Genomic DNA, 18,505 nt, shown 5'->3' with positions numbered 1-18,505 from the left:
GGGGTTGTTTTTTTCTGCCCCCAGTCTTTCTTCCTGTCCCTTTTTTCATTAATGTCTATTTCTGGTTTGGCTTGTGATCTGCTTTAGAAATGGTATTTCATGACTTTTCATTTCCTCTTGTAGATGGAAACTGGAGTCAAGATGGGAGAGCAATCTCCAATTACTGCTCTAGACGGCAATCCTGCTGATGTGTCTGCCACGGGTAAGTGCTCATTTAATTCCCTGCCATCCTTTTCCTTGTTCCTTCAATAACAGTCAGACAGAACATAGTGCATAGTGAGACTCAACAGTCTTCAAAAAAAACAGGAATATTGCACTGTTTTTATACTCCTAAATAAATAAAGGACTGAGATCAATGGATTTTTAGTAGCTTCTGTCAAATATCACTTACATTGTCTCTAATAAACAGCTGCAGCCAAACAAAAAAGAGTGATCACAACATTTGCTATACAGCAGTAATGATAATAGACTCAGTAGAAACCAGATAATGAAGACTCACGTATAGATCAAGATTAGGTTGCCATAGAAACTGTGCTTTCTTGATTTGATGAAATTCTGGGGATGTATGCTGCTTGCATGGTTTTTTTCCTTAAATCAGGGCAGCATATTGAAAGGATAGAAATAACTTGCAGCCCTCTTAACAGCTTTTCAGTTAATAACAAATACAATATATAGTGTGTATTTGTGCTTTAGAGTCATGACATTCAAGCAATGGCAAGAGTCACTGATCCCATCTCTAAATACCTATTTTGAAAACAACATTTAAGGAAAAACAGAGGTTTTGAAATTTGCTCAGAACCAAATCTGAGCTGAACAATTGCAATTCCTGTGGGAAACAGATGTGTTGTATTTAGAAACAGTGAAAATGCAGGAGTGGCACAATAATGAGAGTCCCCATTGACACTGTGATAGAACTGACTCTTTTCAGTATTTCTCTGTGCAGACCTGAACTTTATTCTTTTTCGTCAGGCAGTAGGAATTAAGCATAAGCTGAGCTTCTCAACTTGATGTCTAATGTACTGAGAAGAGGAAGAAAAAATACACAGGATCTGATTCATTCCAGATGTCTCTCCACTGATGTTATTTCAATTGTTCTTGCATTTATTATAGCCCATATTAGATATTCAGATTTAAAATGAAACAGTTCCCATATTGCAAATCGGACAGTTGGTTTCCTTCGTTGAAGGGTGACCTGACCAAATATGGGCTATTGAAACTGGAATAGTTTTAGTATTGAATACACCTGGAGAATAATGATCACACAGTTTTTACATATTGACCATGAAAAACGCTGCAACTAAATCAAAGGAACAAGACAAAAGTCTTATTTTTTAATATATTCAGAATACAAGACTCTTGGTTAATATAATTCAGTACACTGGAGCTTCATTGTTTGAAGACACCAAGAAGGCCACAGTCTCTTTAACACATCTGAATAATGTAGGTAGTAGAGCAGAAAGCACAAATACTTGCAGCTCCAGTTTGTACTGCTTCTTGCCACGTTTGATTTTTTTCTTATTTAACAGCACATCCTTTGTCAAACCTGCCACTTCTTTCATGCTGCCCTTTTTCAAGGATAAACTTTCAAAGATAACCTTGAAAAATTAAAGTATTTTTTAGATGAGATACTATTTTTTTAACACCTTATGAAAAAAATTAGCATAGTTTCAGGAAGTTTTTGCACAAACTCACACATGAGGCTTTTTCATTCTGAGCTGAAGTGAAATTGTGCCAATTCCACCAAGGTTCTAGCCCACTGTCTTCAGAATTTAATATAGCATGTGAGAGGTGTTAGTGTCAGAGATTTTCAAGATGTTTTGGTTTATGCTTTTGGCATGTAAAGAGAATATAAATGGCTTTGAGCTTGGAAACAGATACTCTGTGAAACTTAAAGAATTTTTTAAAAAAAGAATTCCCTGCAATTCCTTCTGTTCCTTTAGAGAGAATCTCAAACTGCAAGATCCTTTACTTGTCAAAAGCTGGTTTTGGTTTCAGTACCTTTTTAATTCATTAAGGAAATGATGAATTAAGATCTACATTATGTTTATAAATAATGAATGGAAACAATTATTTTTTTTTATTTGCATACATCTAAAATCCAAAGAGTTTAAAAAAAAAAACCCATGCAAAGTTGTGTTTCTGACTGTGAGGGTAGAGGGGGCTGATGGATGATGGCCTGATGGACAGGAATTCTTGGAAAAGTGTTCCTTCCCAGGAAAAAATACTGAGGAGCCTGGGGAGTTCAGCCTAAGCTCTCTCCACACAGCCCATGGTTGGGAACAGGTCATTCCCTCTCTTTCCCCAGTGTTTTCTAGATCACTCCATGTGGGAACTGTCAGTTACGCCGAGGGTGTGTCTTGGAGGTCTCTCTTGGAATTCACAAGTGTGTTTCCCCTTCTGTTTCCTGAGTGTCTGTGTAACTCTGAGAGAAGAGAAAATACCATGAGGAGAAGCCATATGCTTGATGGATCACTCAAAGTTATTCCTGGTTATTTTCTGTTAATTTGCTACTTGTCACTTTTTTATGCAAAAAAAATAGTGGAAGTGGTTGATATCCATAATTTTTGTTGATTACAATTATGTCTTTTAAAAGAAGAAGTCAGTCTAAGGATTAACATGTATTTTTGGCAAGTGGGTATTTAGCTGGCATCCACTTGATGAGCAGAGCTTCAGAACAAATTTTTCAAAGCAATAGTTACAACTACATCATTATTACTTTATTTTTTTTATTTCTTAGTTATTGCCCCCAGCCAGAATGATGATTATGAGCCCCAAGGAAAGAACTCAAGTATTCATCTCAAAACAGAAAAGCTGGAGAGGGTAAATACTTAAAATCTTCTGAGTTTTGCTTCTTCCTCTTCATGATGCAGGTAAAACCTCTAAACAATATTTCTAGGCTGACAAACTCTAAGGTATAAATGACACACAGAATTTTCTATTTGAGTAGCTCTTTAATGTTGCAGGCCAACATTTCAGTTTATACATTGGGCAAATTACTGTTTTTGTTAATCTAATTACTGATTAACTCTTCTGGGAATCAGAACATCCCTCAGGATTTTTAAAGCAGTTATTAAGGACAAAGGGGTTTGCTTATTACACTCATCTGTATTCAAGGTTAAATAATATCTGAACATCTCTCAATGAGAAGGAAAAGTCACAGAGTGGCTCTGGAATAAAAGTGTTGTCAGTGAGAGTGTACCGGGATACAAAGGCTCTTTGAAGTGTAGCTCTTTAATTATTCCCCCATGTCCCTGCAGTCATTATCCTTAGTCCTTTCTTTTTTCAGTCCAAAATAAGTTTTTTCCTTCCAGGCACTGAATTATCTTGGGCTTCAGCTCACAGATGAACAGCAGCAAGCCCTAAGGCAGCAACTTCATAAAGATTCTAAAGGAACAGTGTCTTTTGGAGGTAATAATTTGTTAATTACCATAGAAAATAGTGAAAAGTAGGAATACAGAAATGGTAGATAATAACGATTTATTATATTTTTTGTCAGTATTGGGTTGCTGCTGCAAATAAAATGATAGTTTGAGGCAAGAACCTTATTTTACTGTAGAAAATAAGCTTGAAATTTTGAAACTAAGTCATGGGAATGCAAATCACAAATTTATCTAATTAAGAGCAGCCTTGGGAAAGTTTTATTTTGTGCTCACAAAATCCTGAACTTTTTGTTTTGACAATAGGGAACTGTAATTTTTCCAAAAATTACTTGGGAGAGTTTTGATGGTTAGGGAGGCTTCTTGAAGCAAGTAAACTGACGGATCATTTAACTTCAGTCTGTGGGAAGCAAGAACATTTCAAGTATTGCATATAGAAACAGATTTGCAGGGAGACCATCATAATTCTTCCAGCTAAACCTAATTCTGATAGGATTGAGTTGCTGTTGTTGGTTATGACAATTTTGGTTGATGACACTGACAATTTTAAAATATTTTTCAGAAACTGTGAGACATGATGGTTTTGATGCTAAAACTGATGGAAATTTCACTTTTCCTAAAGTCTATGAAAAACACTAGTGTGTGAAAACTAGTATTTTGTACTTAAACATCCAGAAAGATCCTCAGTGAGAAAGATACTGGATCTTCTGTCAGATTTTATGTGAAGTAAACTGACCTTTATATTTCCACTTTTCTGTCATAGCGTAGCAGAATTTTTTAATTAAAAATGTATGGGTAATCCAAGTCATGTTGACTGTGAATGAGGGAGTGTTTGTATTTAAAACTTTCAACTTGGTCAACATCAATTTTACCAAGCCTCTGTCAGGGGTTTAAAGGGCCTGAAAAGGAAACCATGAGCTCAGAGCTAGCAGGAAATTTTTCCTTTTTCCTGTCTCCTCTGGTAAGGCCAACTTCTTGGGAAGGGCAGGTGTATATACCTGGTGTGCAGATTTATTTCATTTTTCACAGACACCTGCCAAATGCAGAACATCCCAGGTACTTTGAAGGTGAACTTCACACCACCTTTGTTTTCTTTTCTCCTTCACAATTTGATTTGAGGACATTTCATCCCACGGTGTGTTTTGGGCATTTTTATTCTTACCATCTTTGACAGAGCTTTCTCTTTGGAGATATCTCTCTGATTTTCCTATTTTCCTTTAGAAAGCTTCAAGGGCAGACACTGCATTTCTCAGAGTGGCTGTTCTTGGTGATATTGGAGTTGTGTTGCATCAGTGATCTGTTACTAAGCTGAACTTCTGGGCTACAACAACAAAATCTGAACTGTTTTTTTCCTAGATTTCTTTGAAGTTTCAAGAAATCTGTTGTCCATGCAATCAACTGCAGCTGATGATGGCCACAAATCTGTCACCTCTAGGGTCAGTGAAGTTGCCAGCTTACAGGACTCACAGGTAAAATATGTGCCTGGTCAGTGTTCTAACAACTGGGAGGAGATTATTGGAGAGTTTATTGTATGTAAAATAACTCCAAATCTTGGGCAGATGTTTAAAACAGCTCGATAGCATGGGGTTCTTTAAGGTAGCTTAGTTTCTGTGAAGCTTTTTTAAGCTTTTTTCTAATTTATAGAAAGCAATTAATGTAATTTAATTCTGGTTTGTTGTATGTCTGGACAACATTGATTTACTGAGGTCTCTTAATAAAATTTGGGTTGTTAAAACCTGTGTGAGTGAGAAACAACTACTGGGCACAGTGATTTGAACTACTGTGCTACAGTGAAAACCATTTTATTCTAGAAGTGACTTCTAAAAAGAGCATTTTTAGTATATGAACACTAAAATAAAATGCCTATTATTTAAAATATTAAAATAGTGATGTATTCTTGATAATTTAAAAAACACTTTATTAATCCACTTTAAAAGGAAAAGTAATTGTTCCTTTGGAAGATAAGTTGGTTAAAATTTTCTTAAATGTTTTTAGCATTTTCAGATCTATAACTCAAAATTAAGATTTTCTTCTCATTTTATTAACAAGAACTTTTAATATAAGATGTTAAAGATTATGGAAGACACAGTTAGCAATACATTCTAACCTTAAGTATTTATATACACACAGTTTGTAACCTGTGATTCCTTGGAGGGTGATGTGGAAAGACTTAAGAAAGAAAGAAATGAAGCTTTAAAAGAAATGAGTAAATTAAAGGTAACACAATTTTTATTTGCTTTAAATTATTCAAGAGACTAATTTTTTTTTGAGTTTGCATAGTAATTTTCTTTTTTTTTTTAATTTCATGTGCAGTTTTTCATAAATAAAATGGCAGTGCAAGCAGTCTTAATCATGTTTGAAGACTGCTTACAATGTATTTGTGGAGACAGTGAATTTTAGCTGTTACACTGAACGCTAACACATTTTTTAATCTGATCCACAGAGAAATGAGACTAAGCAGACATTTCACAGAAGTGAATTTGGAGAAATGACTGATTTGCATGGCAGTTTTATTTTAAAATGTGTGATGCTTGTAACTGCAGAGTCTGAGCATGTGCTGATACTTCTGAAAGGAATCAGAACTGGAGGATAAATTAATCTGTGTGCAAAATTAATACATATTTTCCCAGACATTAGAAAATTCCCAGGACTAAAGCAGTAAATACTCTTATTGTTTATTAATATCCCAGGTTCCTACCACATTCCCATGGTCCTGAATTTCTGTTTTAACAAACCAAAAGATATATGTATTCAGGATACATAACTCTGATTCTTGGACAGGAATACTGAGCTTGGGATAAAGACAATTAAAAAATTGCCTCTTGGTCCAAAAAAATTCTTGCTGTAAATTACAGAAACATTGGGTTGAAATGGCCAGAGATCTGTTCTCTGTTCTGTGCTCAAGGATTCTTCTTCAGAGAGCTCTGTACTGAAATGAAAGAACCCTGTTTACATTGAGCACAGTGACTGCTGACCCAGAGTCCCTAAATTGCTGATGTGGAAAACTGACAATGATCAATCTATAATTAATTGCCTTATTTCTTACACTCTTTTACACAAATCCCAGAAATGTTCAGTAAATAATCCTAAAATACTCAAGAAACTTAAAAAGCATCAATGAACTCACAGAAAAGTTAGCTTTTAGAGATGGTTTTATCACAGGTTTTGTAAAAGCTGTTGATAGAAGTTAAGTATTGCTACCTGTAGTTTTGAAAGAGCTAATTGTTTTAGGACCAAAACTCTTCTATTATTCTTTTTTTTTTAAAACAGGAAGAATTGTCTGAATCTGTGGACTTACAGAAACAGTTAACAGAGCAGCTACAAGTAGTCAAGCAAGTATGTTGAAGTTTCTAAAAATTACAATTATTTAAAAATTTTTAATTGTTTTTTTTGTGAAAGGGAGAAAGGAGCACTTTTTGTCTTGCTGCTCATACAGACTATGCTTTCACACTGATTTCAACACAAAGTGCTTCTTGTGTTACTACAGAGCTTTTGATTAAAAGTGGAGAATTGATCCTTCAGTTTTTAGAGCAGTAATATATTTCTCTACTATTGAATTGAGAGTGGAACCCTAAGACCAGCTGGATCAATGAAGTGGCATAATGATGTAGTAGAACCTTTCTGGTCTTAGAGCTTTTGCTGGTTTTAGCCAACAGTGAGCCTAATTTACAATCCTAACATTAACTATTTTATATGTCAGCCAGTCTTAAGTGTGAAAAAATTACCAGGAAAAAAAATTGTAGTTAGGGGTTTGTGAGGAAAGCCTTGTTTCTGTCTCCAAATCTATCTATAATTATGAGCCAGTAAATCAGAGTATTTGGCCTCCTTGTGTCTCTTAAAGGAAGTTCCCAATTAAATGTAAGTCTCATGTCATTTATAGCCTGGATTCAAAACCAAGTGGCTTTCTGGTTCCCTCTTTCTCCTGAACACCCTGTCAGCTTTTTCCATCTAATGAGCCTGGCTGCCTTCCTTCCCTCCTGCACTGCTGCACCTATCCTTTGCAGGTTTCTCATGTCTGATGTCATGTAAAAATGCAAGAGATAAAGTTTAAAAATCCCATGTATTAAGATTAGTCTTATATTTTTGCTCATAAGACTAGTTGAGCACCTTCATTATCACCTTTTATTCCTTGAATGTAAGAGAGCTGCTTGGAAGCTTTTTCCATTAGTATTGTGTCGTTTCCTTCTGTACACTGTGGGGAAATAAGTTGGGTTATCTTAAATAAATTAAATTTTATAACTGGAAATTAAATAAATTTTAACTGGAAGATTGTTCCAGTAATGCACTTGGAAGTTCCCATTCTCTAATGGGTTGACTGTGTTGTTCTAGACCAGAGCACTTGTTCTGTGTATTAGTCCAGACTAAAGCTATTACAAAGTACAATCCCCAGTACAAACCTGCTTTTTCTGGGAAGGCACCCTTGGACAGGGCTGGTTTAAGATGTTTTAAGTGGCAGCAGTGCCCATTTGCCACCACTCGAGGTCCTCCCACTTTTATTTTTCTCAGGTACTGTCGTGTGGTGATGAAGTTCAGCTTTGCCCTGCAAACCTCCCAGGGATAAATACTGATTTTCTTGTAGGCATTGAAAGGGTTCCATATAGAGAAGTCAAAGAGAAATAATAAATTATATATAATTACAGCATTGTGTGATTTGTTTTAGGACATGTAAGTGGGCTTTTAATGGACATTTTCTTTTGTTTATACTTGGTGCATTTTCAAGTGTTTCATATGTATTTTTATATATATATTTCTGTTGTTTAAAACCAATATTGGCACTGAGATTCATGGTGATAAGTTTTTTAGAAATAGGCTACCTACAGTACAAGTTGCCATTTAACTTACGGTGTGCATTCCTGCTTGAGCTGAAGTTTAGTGAAAGGAGTTAATGAGTGCATTATTGAGCCCTAATGGCCTGATTAAAAGTAACAATCAAAGTAAACAAAAAAAAACAATTAAAGTCTATGCATAAGGTCTTCTGACTTCAGTGTAATTTAAGCATTTTTTAAAAATGACTGCTTTCATGAAAAAACGAAGGTTTTAAATGAGGATATAGGTTACCAGTCATGTATTGGGGTATATTTTGTGGTATTCCTATTTTCTACTAATTGCGAATTGCAGAGATTACAGATTAATTAAGACAGGTGTACAAATATTCTGGTTAATAAACATGCTTTGTTAGTACCAATTCATTAAACAGTGCTTGACTCAGTAACTAACAGCGTGAATAAACTCTTAAGATTAGAAATGCTGCTAAACTTGCTGTAAGGTAGTAATTATTTTCTAATATTGGTATGTGACAATTAAAATTCATTAATTGACCTATTTTAGCTTTGAAGTTGTGATATAGCACTATATCTTTGGGGCTTCCTTGAAATCATATGTAAGCTGAAATTGGCACCAAACACAGAAAGGCACTTTTGCGTACCTGAAGTCTTGCCAAGAGCATGAATGTGAAATCTGGAATGATGTCTTCTGTCTTCCTGGAGGAGTTGGACTGGATCCTGTGCTGCCTCAGAGTCCTGGAGTATTCCAGCCTGAATGATCCCTTCTGTACTACAGCTTTTTCTGGGCAGTTTCTGTCAGCTGAAGCACTTAGCTAAACTTAGTAAATGGGAGAGCCTGTAAAGATAAGATACTGTTTGTGGTATTCCAAACTCCTGGACTCGGTTCATAGGGCTGAGATATGCTATTCTGCAGTTATTTTCTCTTAACAGGGAAAGAGGGGCTTTTGAATGGCTGCTATTTTGGAAGCAGTATGTAATTTATTTCACCCTGCCTGAAAGAAGGATTGGGTTTGTTTCATTAGCTTTTTTTATTTTAATACATAGTAAAGATATTAAAAGTTCTTTTGAAGGATAATTTCAGCATACAATTTTTATAACATTAATCAACAAGCACAGTTGACTTGTAACTACAATTTTCATGTGCTTTAAAAGAATATCTTAGTTCTGGTGGTTTTGGTGGCTGGAATAAAACTTGGATAAAACCTTCTGGCACTCTGAACCTGTACCTTGAAAGTGCTTTTTTACAGATTCAGCTTCTGTCCTCCAGCTTTCAGTTCCTTATTGGTTGTAGTGGCTTCATACCAGATTAGGACAATTGGCCCCATCAAGCATTTATATAAATGAAATATTAGCAGCTGCAGATTCCCTATCTGTTGTCTTAGAATCCTAGATTGGTTTGGATTGGAAAGGACCTTAAAGCTCATCTCATTCTAACCCCTGCCATGGAGAGGGACACCCTCCACTCTCCCAGATTGCTCCAAGCCCCATCCAGCCTGGCCTTGGACACTTTTTTCATACATTTGAGTGGGACAAGAGCTGTCTTGCTGAAGTGGGTGTTACCCATCAGTTCTTCACTGGTGGGGCCCCCTTACCTGCACAGGTGAGAGAACCCACTGTGTCCCCACAGTGCCAGCTCCAGTAACTGGAGAACAGTGAAATCTATTCTCCAGTTCCACAAAGGGAATAGTTTCCCTTTGTGCCCCTCTGCTCCAGCAAACAGCTCTGGTGTGTCAGAAGACTTTACTAATTCAGTTTTAGTGTGTATAATTGTTTAATTGTAATGTAAGAAGCCATTGTTCCTTAATTATTCCTTTAGGTCTTTCACCATTGAAATCTGGTCATACTTAGTCTGCTATTACAGAGAAATTAATATTCAACAACTAGGGTTCTGAAAAAACAACAGAGGAGTAAAGGCAGTTCTGGATTATAAGAGTTTAAACCTTTATCTCAAGGAGGTATTCTTTCAAAATGAAGACCTCTCTTTTCATAATAGCAATTTTCTCTTCACTTTTCTCATGTCGGTTTATTTAAATAATTCCTAAGTGGGGGTTTTTAAGACGCCATCCTTTTTCAAGGCCTCTGTGTTCATTCATATTAGTCAAACTTAACATCAGAGCATCTTTTCACTTTTGTCTCTGAGAGTCTTTTTCCCACCTCCAGCCTGCTTCCCAAGGATGCCTTTGGTGCTGACGGCTCCCAGCTCATCCTCTGTATCAGCAGGGCCCAGCTCTTCTTGCTATTGACTCATTTTGTTTCTTACAGTGGCCATAAAGTGCCTTCCCTAGAGGTAGTAATTTTGACCCCTGCTTCTGTAGATTGATAACTTCTTAGGAGTCCCTGTGTTCTCTGAATTGTTTCTAGGAAAAAAGGAGTGCCACGAGCAGCTTGCAGGAGGGGGGATTGTTCTGTTGTGCTTTCAGGGAGTGCAAGCAGTAATGACCCTCACACTGTTCTTAGTGCTGCAGACACACAACTCTGACACCAGCGTGAGGAATAACACACACAGAGCAATAAGCTTGGGGTGAGTCTGTGTTTCCAGGTGCAAGTGGTCCTCGTGTAGTTCACCTAGTGCTTCCAAAGGAAAAAAGAAAACCATTCTACTTGCTGTCAAATTAAAGGTCACTTAAATGGATCTCTTACCGCTTGTGCCCTGTAACACACCAGTGCCTGTACAGCAGCAGTGTCACCTGCCTTCACTAGTGGTGTTGCTGTTCTACATGTGTGGTTACTTCTTCTACTGCTCTATTTTCTGAGAGACCAGGATGTCCCTGGCCATCATCCAAATTGGTTTTATATTGCAAAGATGAGGAAGATGATGTACTGGTTATATGTGACTGATATTAGCTGATTTATGGCCTGGAGTATATTGTTCATTAAGGCTAACAGTGTAGAGGTTAAAAGTCGTGTGAAGCTGAGATTGGTAGATCATTTTACAGAAAGACCATTATCACAAAGTATAGGAAAACCTGACTTGAAGGATATTGATTGTACAGAACAAATGCTTCTACATGAAGAAAGAATTAAATCTGCATTTGTAAGTTTAACTGACCTCTCTATAGACATTTGTATCATGACACGTTATATGCAGTTTATTCCACAAAACAGACAGATCTGGTCATCTAGGTTTTTTAGAAACAGCAGTTTCAAACCTAGCTTCTAGAAGGTTGTTTCCTCCATGTTAAAGAGTCACAGTGTGTTTCTCCTCTACAGCCACCTGTTTTCCCTCTAGTTCCATTCCCAACCAGGATATAATGATAATAATAAGATGTAATAGGTAGACCAGGAATAGAATATTCACCTAAGTATCCTTAACTGAGCAACTTCTACAAAAAGCTTGTAGCTCTGTGAATTTGTGTATTCAAAGCTTATAACTTTAATTATTCAGAAAATTGATATAAGGTGACTTTTCATACAGATTAATTAATAGCTGAGGGCAAAGATGGTTTACTAGTTTTGGTGCCAGTGAGCCTGTATATTTTGTGTGAGCAGTTTGTTTGTTTTATTCCTAGTGTGTAAACCCATCTTTAGTTTGACTTTCTAATTTACTAATCAAAGTTAACTTCAATTAATATTCAGTCCTAAAATGAACTGAGCAATATCTTTTTTGAAAGGACATGTTGCAACATTTAGGGATTACATTAGCTGAATTAAAGCTAACAGTTTCTGATTTTCTGTTTTCTGTACGTTATTTAGATAAAAGTTTTATCCGACTCGCTTCTAATGTTCTGTGATAATATAGGATATTAGGAGCGTAATAGGAGCAGGAACTAGGCAGAAAAATAGTTTTTATAAAAAGCACTGATTCTGAGAAGAGTGTGGACTGAATACTTGCATTAAAAGTCCATGTACGTGATGTGTGAGCTGTGACTAGAGTGTGAATTCAGGCAATAATAATAAAATGAAGTAACATCTCATTAAGGTACTTTTTTGGTATGGAAGCAGTGGGGCAGATCAACAGCATGTGGTGCATTTCAAGGAAACCTTTCATTCACGTAGATTTTCAGTAATTGTAGAACTTGTTGTTTAATTTATTAGGAAAATTATGTCTCTGTGCTTACCTGTTTTTCATTTGCACATCATATATTAAAAATTAGCAATTGAGCCCTCTAACCATGAACACTAACAGGTAGCCCTGAGGCCAGCTGCAGTACTTGTGAGCTAAATCTGCTTTTTTGGTAGTTGGAGTTGTAACTTTTCCACTGAATTGTATCATCTGCAGGAAGCCAAGGCAGCTGTGGAGGAGACAAGAGCCCTGCGAAGCAGAATTCACCTTGCAGAGGCTGCACAAAGGCAGGCCCGGGGAATAGAGATGGACTATGAAGAAGTGATTCACCTGTTAGAGGCTGAAATTGGAGAGCTGAAGGCTCAGCTCGCTGAGCATTCTGGCCAAAATAAAGTAAGCAAAGCCTGTCAGAGTTACCATGGTTTCCTTCCTGTTGTCATGTATCTTGTTTTCATTTTCTTTTCATCTGCTTTTCTAAAGTAGGTCACTGTTTGTCTTGTATTATTCAATAACTGGGATGATGTGTAGCGAAGGGGGTAATGTGAAGTGCACGAAGCTTCCTTTCACCAGACATCTTTGGGCTGGAAAAACAGGAGCTCCCAGCATATTTGGGTTATAGGTCAGCATATCTCAAGCATTAAGCATGGAATAGTTTCTGGGCTGCAGATACATTGTCTTTAAAGGACTACACCTTGCATATATTTGTATGCTTTTGTACTCATGTGAAAATGGCCTTCAGGTTTATGTTTTTGTTAGGCAAATAACACCCCTGTCCTGTTCTAAAGTAAACTTAGATTTAATTAAAATAATCATTTAAATACTACTAATCCCGCCAATTTTTTTTTTTAATTGAGCCTTATATTTTAAACCCACATCATCTTCAGTGAGGCTTTTCAGAACAGGCTAAGAAATAAAATATTGGAGGCACTTTAAAATTTTTCCCTGTAACTCCTGACCTGTGTTCTAGACACGGTTTGAACAAATGCAAACAGGTTGGCATTTTTGAGATTACCTTGTTTTTCTCATGAAAAATGGATGTGCATATGACCTGGTGAAGAAAACCTACTGAAATGTTGCCTTGTTTAATCCTGAGAATTAATTTAATATTTGAAGACATTGGAAGGTAAAGCCAAGCTCTGAGGTAAACAAGCTTGCAGAGAACAGCTTAACCAAGTCCCTGTGGCTCCCAGGGAGGAATTCGTCTCATCCAGTTGTGAGTGATGAGGTGAATCACACCCTGAAAGTTCTTTCTGAACATTTGGGTGAGATGCCCCATCTTTTATGTCAGGTGTTCTTGCAGCACTGTTTGTTTTCTAGGACTTGTATAAACAGCCAAATTTTAAGAAATTCAGAGGTTGTGGGTTACTTTCCTGGGGGTTTGTTCCAGAGATTGTAGCTTGCATTCCTGAAATTCTGACTGACTACTTCAACACCTGTGTGGAGATTTGAACCTCTGCATTTTTTATCCAAAAGAAGCAGTATCAAGTAGGTACCAACTCCATATTACAGCCTTTTTAGTGTGAAAGATGAGGTCCCTCACCAGCTCTTTCTCCAGAGTGGACAGTGACATTACCAAAACAAAGGTGTTTGAATCAACAGATCCTTTGACATTCAGGGTGATGATGATTCTGCTGCTTTGTACAGTGTATACAAACAAATTATTTGCTTCCAGTAAAGTTAATAAGTGGGTTTGGGTGATTTTTTGATAAGAGTTTTAGAGTAGGTTGTGAGCTTTCAGAATGATCACCTGCAGTGTGATGTAAAAGTTTATTTTTAACTACAGTGCTGTTTTCTGTATTTTGGAGAGATCTTTCTAGATCTTGTGTCCAGCAGACAGCTCAGCTAAACAGGCATGCCCAGGTACATGTGAGGACTTCACTCGTGGTTCTCTCACAGGAACAGTGCCAGGCACTCTAATGAAACCCAAAGCCTCCAGGACTAGATCTAACAGGGCTCACATCCTCTGTACTGAAGGAGAGAGGGATGCATAACACTGATCAATAGGTTATACGAGTGCATGCAGAGACATCCTAGGGGGTAATTTCCTCCAAGATGTGCCGTAATTACTGTAGTGGCCAAAGGATGCAAGCTAGGGGACTGAGTTTGTTCTGGCTGTTTATGGCACCCTACTGAGGGATACTGTCACCATCAGGTTGGTATTTTTGATCCATTCATCAGTCGGTTCAAACTCTCTTAATTTTCAGCCCTATCAGTGTTGTTGTCTTCCAATTTTAATTTACCTTTCTATCATATGCCAAAATCTGTTGCAGTTTGGTGCTGATTTTCCAGCTGGTCCGGCATTCCAGTTATGAGTTTTACAGAAATGTAGAGAAGAGTGTGTTAAACATTCCAAACACTCAGTTCATACCATGTCTCTGTGTGATCCATGGGAGAAAATTATTAGAATAAAAGCCATAAAATACCTTTTCCAGGAGAACATTCAAGACTTGAGAAAGAGGGTTACGGTGCTTGACTGCCAGCTGCGGAAATCGGAGTCTGCCAGGAAGACATTTGAGGTGGCCACTGAAAAATTGCTACAATTTGTAGAGGTAACTTTGCCTTTCATTTCTAGCAATATCTTATTTGGAAAAGGTTTGTGTTGATGTCTTTGAGGAATAAACATAGTAAAATGGCTATAAACTAGTTCACAGAGATCCTTTCATTCCTGGAAATATAGATGATGTGTAAGTGTACAGTTCCATCCAGAGGTTTACATAATCTTTGTGTTTTGCTATACTGAACAAATGAAAATGATCAGATAATTTTTTACACCTAAACTCTACGAATTTCTGTGAAACTCCTCAGAAGAAAAAGGCAGAAAAGCTAATATTTGGTAATACTTTGGAATGTTATGAAACAACAACAAAAAAAAGTGATGTTGTTATATTTACTTTGTTTAAGGGGGTTATAATATTTTGGTTTTTACTTTTGCACTTCTAGCTGGGAGACACTAGACTCTTTAATTGACAGTCAAATCCCCCACCCCCAAATAGAACATCAAACTATAAGGTATTAACTTTTTGATGGTGTTGATTTATAAACTGATAACTTCTTGACTATGACCAACAGGTTGTGCATGAAATACTCTCTGATAACTCTACCTCCTCAACAGTTTTAAGGTAATGAAATGGCAATATTAATAATGAAAAACACTGCTATTGTTTCCAAGTCTCCAAAAACTGCCTTGTAGCTATTTTTTTTCCTATGCTTTTGCTGTGTAGTTCTGAGTGTCATTTTATTGAAAGAGAGGGAATGGCATGAATTATGAATTAGGCTTTCAGGATACAGCTTCATTAACAACCTCTGAATTAAATTAAAACAGTTAGTAATTACATAGATATGATTGTCTGGATGTTTCCATAAAGTAATTATAATGTACTAAGGATTAGTTAAAATGCAAGGAACTTTAACAGTGGGTTATAATTTTTTTAATATTTTTTTAGATTCTCCTAGGTGATTTTGCATCACAATGAATCCAGTAGCATATAAATAAATTGATAAAATGCGTATCCATTTACATTTGATTAATTTTCTTGTTTAAAAAGCTGCTGGGAATATTCAAGAAGATTTAAGAAGCCTTTGGTCCTTCAGAATATTGACATGATTGTGCCTATATATCCCAGATAGCATTCTATTAATATTTATGTAACAGTAAAATTGTTCAGTCTCTTTCCTGCAGTTTTGTTTGGTACAGCTCTCAAGGAAATCAAATGTATTTAAGTGAAGTGAACTGGAACGTTATTTCAAAAAACCTGTGCAGGCTCAGACCAACTAGGATATCATAGATAATCAGTGAGATGCAGTTCCCATTGGCACTGCACACAACAGTGATGTTGTCTGTTTATAAAGTTCATAGAGTATATTTTAGTAGATGGATTTATTATCAAATACTAAGCCAAGGTGACAAGCTGACTAACAGCAGAGAAGAGTTGGGTCCCATGAAGCAGTGTTCCTTCTTAAATGCTGGTATGAAAATTCCATTCAAGTTCCTTTTGTGACACCCACTGAGTCCTTGACACTGCATTTTGCGTTGTGAATGTTATTTGAATTGAACTTTCCAAATAACCTTTGTTGTTCAGCCAGGACTGCTGCTGGGGCAGACTCGCTGATTTGGTAGCGTGAATCTTTTTTGTTCATACAGTGAGAACAAAACCACTTTAGAAAAACAAGTTTACCTTTTTAAAAGGAGCAATTTCCTTTATCATCTTACAAATAAACACTTACTCTTTATTCTCTTAGTGACAGGAGAACATTGTCCACTAAAGCACTTCTGGCACGGCTGGGAAGGGTCGGACCTACTGTCACAGCAGCTCTTGCAGCAGAAGCTGGGGACCTTGCCAAGTCTGTCCGTGCCATTTTGGAAGTAGATTGTGAGTGAATGTGTCCATCTCTGTGTGCTTTGAAATCTGGTATCAGTTTATCAGCCAGGAAGATGGATAATTTCATTTAAAATTGAATGTGAACTGGCAGAATAAATCATTCCTAGCAGAGAAGGACAGAGCAGGTTCAGTGTCAGTTCAGGACACATCTTCATCAAACTATAATTAGAATATGAAGTTATTCCAGAGTACATTTCTTCACAAGAAAACTTAAAGTACAAAATTAATGCAGAAATGAGGAATATGAAGATTACCAGAATCATGTAAAACAAGCAGAATTTCATTACTTTAATGCTCTGGTTTTCATACTGGAATATTTGTAAAATGTTATTCTGCTGGATTTACATGGATATGTATCAAAGTGTTTTAATGAAGATGTTGTTGCTGTAGGGAGTGAATGTAGGCAGCAGTTCTGTTTGGAGATATCTGTGTATGTCCTCAGGTCACGAACAGAAGTCTCTTCCCATTGCTGAAAGTGATGGTAGTTCATGAGAGTTACTGTGATAAACTACATGAGTTGAAAATCTAAGAAACAACTTTGACTTTCTGTAGAATTCCTGGTTAAGATCATTGAAACAATTGTGTATTTGGATGGTATTTTCCTCTAGTTGAGCAGACATGTCAGTTCTAATCCAGCTTAAATGGATTGATTTACAGAAATGGAACAGAAATGGTACATTACAGGAGGTTTTGGAAAGGTGGTTAATTATGGTTCCCATAATTATTATATCAAAGATTCGAAGAGCTTAGACTATTTAGGAATTAATTTAGAAAGAGACTGAAAAAATGTTTCTTGAGAAAGTAAGATATGAAAAATAGGTTTTTTGACATTCTTATTGAAGCATTTATTTATTATTCACTCTGTGGCAAAGAAAGCACAATAAATTTTGTTCTAAAGTGTCCAGATAAAATTTGTTCAAAAGTGTCCAGAATATTAGAGTTACTGGTGGAGTGAAAAGAATAACAGTGACCAGGAGAGGAGATAATTGGTTTTCCACCAGTGACAATGATAGTTCTGTCACACTGAATTGGTTTTATTACACTACACAGGAAATGGTGCAAATAAAACTTTTGGTTCTAAATGCAGCTGAATTCTAACATGTGGTTATGTCAAACATAATAGGTAGAATGCATGTTAGAGAGCTCTGGAGCCACAGCAGGAATCCATTTTATGAACCTGAGAATTAAAAATAGGTCTGCAGAGAAGGATTTAAAGGTTGAACGTCATCTTTCTGCGTTCATTCTGATTTGGAGAGCATTACAGATAGATTTGGACTCTGACAAGCTTGGGTATGAGATTAAAGCTTTAAACTTCACTCGTTTTCTCTCTCTCTGTCAAAAAAAAAAATTGTTAAGGCAAAGGAACTATCTAATAGCATTCTGTCTGCAGTGTTCTCTGCCAGCTTCTCACTAGATGTTTCCCACGTGATCTGAAGTTTTCTTGCAGATGGGCTGTCATTGAAAGGGGGCTCTTGTGTATGTGGCATTTCATAAATACCATACATCAAAGAGAAGAGTGTAGTAGAGACTACAGTGCAGACTGAAGGGTTTCCTTTTTCCAGGCAGGTGTCCACAACATAATAATTTGTTACTTAATTCTTAGAGAGAAAACTGGAGTTAATATTTTTGAGGTTGCTCAGTGGATCAGAATGTCTGGCTAGGCAGCCTTTGTGATACATTTTACCTTCTAAATACAACTTTGCTTTCATTATTTGCTTGATACTTGTAAATACAAAGTAAAGGAGCCCCAGCCAAAATTCCTCTTTGATTCACTTACAATACATGTGAAACAAAATCTGGGTGCTAGGACAGAGTTGTAGAGTGTTTTTCCAACAGAAGACTGCTTCCTTTGTAAAAAATCTTTCTTGACAACCAGGTCAAAATGATATATTTATGAATTATCCGCACAAACTATCCCCTTCCTCTCTAATATCCTGACGTTTTGCCTGAGGGAAGAGGCTT

The 18,505-nt window shown here is 36.6% G+C and overlaps 1 protein-coding gene across 4 annotated transcripts in view; it reads left to right on the top strand.

Moving 5' to 3' along the window:
- Positions 1-18,505, top strand: part of STXBP4 (syntaxin binding protein 4) — an 80,954-nt gene that overhangs the window by 18,645 nt on the left and 43,804 nt on the right. For all 4 annotated transcript variants that reach the window (XR_007207506.1, XM_048323412.1, XM_048323411.1 and 1 more), the window contains 10 exons: positions 124-202; positions 2,738-2,820; positions 3,312-3,408; positions 4,734-4,846; positions 5,508-5,594; positions 6,648-6,713; positions 12,381-12,557; positions 14,597-14,713; positions 15,234-15,283; positions 16,404-16,534. Coding sequence is in view for 3 of the 4 variants with exons in the window: in XM_048323412.1 (XP_048179369.1) it covers positions 124-202; positions 2,738-2,820; positions 3,312-3,408; positions 4,734-4,846; positions 5,508-5,594; positions 6,648-6,713; positions 12,381-12,557; positions 14,597-14,713; positions 15,234-15,283; positions 16,404-16,534 (1,000 nt within the window). In the remaining variant the exon portion in view is untranslated. The remainder of the gene's footprint in view (positions 1-123; positions 203-2,737; positions 2,821-3,311; positions 3,409-4,733; positions 4,847-5,507; positions 5,595-6,647; positions 6,714-12,380; positions 12,558-14,596; positions 14,714-15,233; positions 15,284-16,403; positions 16,535-18,505) is intronic.

This window comes from Corvus hawaiiensis, chromosome 19 (genome assembly GCF_020740725.1).
Source record: "Corvus hawaiiensis isolate bCorHaw1 chromosome 19, bCorHaw1.pri.cur, whole genome shotgun sequence".
Taxonomy (NCBI): Eukaryota; Metazoa; Chordata; class Aves; order Passeriformes; family Corvidae; genus Corvus; species Corvus hawaiiensis.
This window is presented reverse-complemented; position numbering and strand designations above follow the sequence as displayed.